General features: G+C 38.0%; 1 protein-coding gene across 1 annotated transcript in view; it reads left to right on the forward strand.

Moving 5' to 3' along the window:
• The window catches only part of LOC146670877 (immunoglobulin lambda-1 light chain-like), a 51795-nt gene extending 47713 nt beyond the window's left edge, over positions 1-4082 (forward strand). The window contains exons 4-8 of the mRNA XM_085402986.1: positions 1269-1324; positions 2449-2781; positions 2873-2896; positions 2993-3099; positions 3876-4082. Of these exons, the coding sequence (XP_085259112.1) occupies positions 1269-1324; positions 2449-2781; positions 2873-2896; positions 2993-3099; positions 3876-3902 (547 nt within the window). The 3' untranslated portion in view covers positions 3903-4082. The remainder of the gene's footprint in view (positions 1-1268; positions 1325-2448; positions 2782-2872; positions 2897-2992; positions 3100-3875) is intronic.
• The last annotated feature ends 1918 nt before the right edge of the window (positions 4083-6000 follow it).

A 6000-nucleotide genomic window follows, 5' to 3' on the forward strand; every position in this document is an offset into this window, starting at 1 on the left:
GATATGGAGATGCTGGGTGGGGGGAGGAAAGACAGCAGCAAAGTGAAGTCAGGTTTTTGTCTAGTGCTTTTTCACTGTGGGGACAGGGGGGGCACGGTGATACAAACCAATAGAGCCGCCGTACAAAAACCTCCTGCATTTAAAATGCACAGCGAGGAGCTCTGCAGATTATTTTCAACACCTGACAAGCATAAAATGAGCAGTATTTTAAAAAGTGCAGGTAGCCCTGCTCTTACTGCACAGAAATATGATTAGTGAGGGAATTTGTTTAGAATTCAATAAAATTTTAAACACAGTGCAGCTTCTGAGTTTATTTCACTCATCTTTTTTTTTAACTAAAACTCAGTTGGTGGGATTAACATGTCCTTTGCTAAAATTCCAAGTGTTTAGTGGGAATTTAGTCTCATTTCAAGTGCCTGCTCTGGACTGTTTGGTTACTTTTTCACAAAGGATGCGTTCAATGTGACACTGGAGCTGAAGCCTGCTTTGGAAGTGGAACTAGACTAACTGTTCTGGGTAAGTTGGGGCCCTCACACTTTCTGTTCATTGAGAAAAAAAACACCTTTGCAATGTTTAGACTATGGCTGAAGCAGTGACCTACAAAAATGTGGTCCTGTTTATTACTGGTCCAGCTCCGTGCTATTTGATATTAAGCTGGTCCACAGTGCTACTTACGAAGCCTATTTTGGTGCAGGCAGAAAACTGACCGTTCTCGGTGAGTAAAACGTCCGCTCGTCCCTTTGGAAGCGTTACAAATGTGTAGATGTTGGAAAGTATTTGGATATTAGCCTGTGTGTACAAAAGAAAGCAAATCCGGCATGTTTAAGGTGATTGGAGTAAAGTTCAGTTTACTGTGCTGGTGGTTTTGTTTTTGAGGCTTTTTTCGATGGAGGCACCAGGTCGACTGTTTTAGTTAAGAAATAAAGTGAAAGAACTAGAATATAAATCAGAATATCATTTAATGGTTGTTTTTCATCTGATGGCAAAATACCCAAAAGCCTGAATGACACCTTCAGGTAATGAGCGATGCAATAATAGCCATAAAACTCACTATATTTATATAGATATATATATATCTATATAAAAATGTGTCCTGTTGCTGCCGTTTCAAGGGCGATCCTTAGCAGACTCTAGCTGTCGACTACTGTCGATCTCTATGAAACGCTCAATGTCTGAAACTATGACAAAGCTTGATAAATTGCAAAGAGGAGCCCCAAGAGACAAGGAAGAGGTTTTTGTAACAGTCTGAGAGCTCTGTGTTCATTCAGCGAGGCTTATTTCGGCGCTGGAACTAAACTGACCGTCTTAGGTAAGATAATCTGCAGCGAAGACTCAAACTGCACGTCTTAATATGATAGAAATAATGTGTGATAAGTGTGCTTCACTTTTTGGGTGGTTTTATTAATCAGCCATAAACATATTCAAGCTGTTTTTAAAAAGTGAAAGCTATTAAAGCACAAAGTTAGTCTTGTGTCAGTGCTGATTAGTCTTCAGCAAAGTGCTGCAGCTATAAAAGAATTGGCTCTATGCCCAGATTATCTGTGGCTATATGGAGTTCTGATCAGCTCTGTGAGCGACTGCGTATTCCCAGTCCGAGGCTCACTTTGGGAACTAAACTCACAGTTTCAGGTAAGGTGCAAAAATAGAACATTTTAACAGGCACAAATTTATTTTATCATGCAATAGTCCATAAATTAAAACCTAACTGTAAGTAAGTTGAGTTACTGTAGCATCATTTAAGGTTCCTGACTTTGTCTAAAATCTAAAATCTGTCTAATTAGGTTTTGTTATGAAGAGTAAATTTGGAGAAATTAGAATTTTTCATAAAGAGAAAAAAAAGATCGTTTCCAGCTGTTGATAGCACAAACAATTTTTACTACGCTGCATATCAGTGTGGCAAACTACAACCCTGCTTACTTTGGTACTGGCACCAAACTGACAGTTTTGGGTAAGAAACCTTATGCATGTTTTTTCTTCCACTGCCGAGAACCTCTGAGAAGTTCTAATGTACGTTTAGGGCTGTAAAAAGAGCAAAGTTTGAATGTCGTTTTTCATATTTGGGTGTAGACAGAATCACAAAGTTATAAACATGTTGCTGTGGATTTAAAACAATGTGCCATGAAATTTATTTCAAATGTCTTCTATATCTAAGATATATGTTGCAAAAGCAGCATTTTGGAAAAAAGAAAAAAAGAAAAAAAGAGATGTGGCATCAGAAGCTTACATATTAACACCTTACGCCATTATTTATTTCATTTTACTTTCTTTTTACCCAGTAATCACCTGCTGTTTTTCCAAAAGATCCAAAAATCCAAAAGAAAATGATGAAGCAGGGTTTTTTTTACAAGTGTTACTTTTTTTATCTTTGGGTATTCAAAATGGGAATAATGAGACTGTTTGCATTCTAATGATTCGATTCTCTTTGTCCCACAGCACCAAATAGAACAGTTGAGCCACCAAAGGTGAAAGTGTTTAAACCTTCAACAAAGGAGTGTCAAAATGAAAAACACAAGAAAAACAAGAAGACCTTGCTGTGTGTGGCCTCTGATTTCTACCCGGACCATGTGAATGTGTCCTGGCAGATTGATGGGGTGGACGTCAAAGATGGCGTCGCCACCGATCACTCTGCCCACTGGAATGGTACCCACTACCGCATCACAAGCAGGCTGAGAGTCTTATTTTCACAGTGGTTCAAACCAGGCAAGAATTTCACCTGCACCGTCGACTTCTTTGATGGGGAACAGACGGTTTCTCGTGTAGGCTGGGTCGCAGGCATTCGAAGTACGTTCATTTACAATCTTTAAATGTGTCAAAATCATCTGAAATAGTTTGACTTGATTTCACTGAAAGAAATCGTTTTTCTTTTTCTTAGATCCAGGAGCTGCAGCAATAAGAAGTAAATATTATTAATAATATTATTAATAATAATAACCCAGTGTGTCTGCTCTATACTGAGCTGGGAAAATAATACAAATCTTACAATTTTGTGCAGACAAGTATCTGAAGACCACCCACAATGCCAAGCTGTCATATCTGGTTTTGATCATCAAGAGCAGCATCTACGGACTCTTTGTGATCATCCTGGTGTGGAAACTTCAGGTTGGTCCAAAACGATCCAGCTCCTGTTTGTGCCACGAGCAGTGGTCGTTATATGAAACATATCTCAATACAAAACAATCATTTAACAGCACCACGTGCTTCTTCCTCCAAAGGAACCTGTCTGAAACTGAATCTAAATGTAATGCAGGATCGATTTGTTAGACCGCCGTAAAAATTAGCAGCTAAGAAAAACATCAGTTAGCCTGTTTATCTTGAATATGTCTTTTTTCTCAGCAACTATCACTCAACAATTAAAACCTATTGAAAACATTTTAAAAGCTAATGAGCTAAAACTAATGAATATAAAGGTATCATTTAAAATAACAAGGAAGGGGTTTTGTTGTTGATGTTGTTTAAAGTTTATAGATTTATAGATTCTCCATGACAATATTTCAGTCACCCCAGCAGTATTTTTCATTAAATATCTCAATCAATCACTTTTAAAATTAGTGTAATAATATTTTCTCAGTAATCTCAGCACCGGTGGTAATATATATGTAAAAACTCTGACAAAGTGCTCATTATTACCACAGAAGCTCTGAAAAGGATTTCTTATAGTTATCATTTAGTGTATCCAAGAAAACTGCTTTACATCCACGTCATTTCTGAATTTCTTTGTGCTTGATTGATAATTAAAAATTAGTAGGAAGGTGAAGCTTGCCTTCTTTATAGTCAGTTTGTTTAGTGAAGACTCACTGAAAACATGAGGCTTTACATTTAAACCTTTGTTTAAAGAGCGACTCTGTAAACTGAAAACGTGTTTCCTGTCTTCACAGGGGTTTTCAAGAAAACCAGAGAAATGAGAGCTGAGCTGAACGACTGAGCTGCTTTCTGTGAAAACAAAAACATTCACAGTATCCTAAAGCTTTGCTTTCCATTTGACTTTCTTCCATTTAGTATATAAATAAGTGGACATCCTGTGCTGTTATTAGTTATTATTCTGTTAGTTTGTGTAAGTGCTTTGTGCTCAGTTTGCTTCTTAATAAAAGTACTCCTTAAACACACAACTGTTTATTTCTTTCATATATGAGTCTGAGGCAGTTCTACCTGACAGTACAACATACAGTTACTCATCAGGTGCAGTTTCAGGTATTATTCATTTATGTCTGAGCCTTCACTACACTGCATGGCTAGCAGGGAACTATTTTTAGCAGCCTGTTATCTGTTGGGTTTCTGAGAACTCACCCTTATATTTTCCATTTTCTATGAACTCCAACTCAAAAACATTGGGCCATTTTTACTGTGACATGTTCCCCTATCTGTAAAACCTGTTCAAGATTCACTTTTTCCATTCTCAGTGAGTAAAGCTGTGTTTTTTTCACAGTAGGTGGAGGGCTATACATATTGAAGTATGTGTGTAAAATGTGAGTCAACCACAGCTCGTAGGAACAGGAAATCAATACTCTCCTCTCTCCAGAGAAGGAGGTTGAAGCTGTTGTTTTGTGAGGAACAAACCAGGTCATGACAGCTTACGGAGGCGTTGAGAGCAACAGCAGAGCACAGGATGTGGTCACAGAGTGAGACGAGCGAGCGGCAGATTGCTGAGAAGCTTCAGAGGTGCAGACTTCCGCTTCACCGCAACCTTCACAAGCATTAACACGCACCTGTGCACCAGCTCCCCACTCTGCAGCGCTGCACCAAGCACACTAACTGTGTCAACTGAAGCTACGCTGGGAGACAGCAGCTGCTCTGTGTGCATACGCATTACTGCAGCCTTTTATTTAGAGTTTGAGGTCACATAAGTTCATCAGAACTATCAAACACAATAAAGTGCTCATTTCCTTTTTCCTAATCAGAGGATGTTTATATCACAACAGAGTTTTGATCTCCTAAAGCTGAGAGTTCTGCTTCAGAGTTAAGAGTACTGACCGTAATCCTTTAATGCTCACAACAGCATTACATAACAAGAAGGTAACAATAAACTACAATGATTATAATAAAACTATAATATAATAAATCGTTTTGGGGGGCTTGACTTCTTATTAGTACATAAAGCTAACATCTGTCCATCCACTTTCTTTTGTTAATCCAACTCAGCCCAGGGCTGGAATAAAACAGCTCATTTAATTCAATAAAGAACAACCTCATATTTCCCCTTAGTCTGCATTATCAGATGAAGGAGTGTTTCATGGGGATATGTTAACTAGTCTATTTTATTCTCCCCACATGTCACATCCTTCATATAACAGCAGTCTCTATCTGAAAGTGAGATCAAATCTAACTTTGTTAAAGTATATTTACCATTAAAACTGGGATCTGCCTCTATCGCCTGATAATTGCTCTCATTTTTAGACTGCGTGAGAAAGACTGAACTCAAACACGCTGCCTATTCTTTACCAATAGCCACCTCCTGCATCTGCTGGAAGATATTAAAATAATACATTAAAATGTCCTTTAAGAATTCACACTCTGAGGTGCTTTTCCAGTTTAAATATGATTGTAGTTTAAGTATGACACTGGGATGGTATTCACTTTGTGCTATTTTTACTCTTACTGGCCACCAAAGTGCTTTGTAATAAAATAATTATTATTGTGTATGTGTTTTATCTGTCAGAAGAGTAACAGATGTGATAGTAAAATTACAAAACTTATCACAGTTCAACACTCTTTTTATGAACATGCTCAGGTTATACATTTAGAGTTTTGAGGGAGTGTTGATGGGCTTAGTGTAGGAACAACTCAGGAACAACTTCAGTGCTGTGTTCATCTATCAGCTGTGACTGATGGGAAATGAAACAAGCTGTACATTAATAAATTATAAATATGTTTACCTTAATCAGAGAGTGCTAGTGTTCCTGAGAGTAACACACCCAGGCCTGCTGGTCTTTTAATTAAAGAATAACATCGTACAGCCATGCATAGGATGCATCTGCACTATATCAGTGTCTCCATCTGCTGGGC

The sequence above is a fragment of the Rhamphochromis longiceps genome, linkage group LG4 (assembly GCF_057381845.1).
Source record: "Rhamphochromis longiceps isolate RC_006_pf linkage group LG4, R_longiceps_female_GT1.1, whole genome shotgun sequence".
Taxonomy (NCBI): domain Eukaryota; kingdom Metazoa; phylum Chordata; class Actinopteri; order Cichliformes; family Cichlidae; genus Rhamphochromis; species Rhamphochromis longiceps.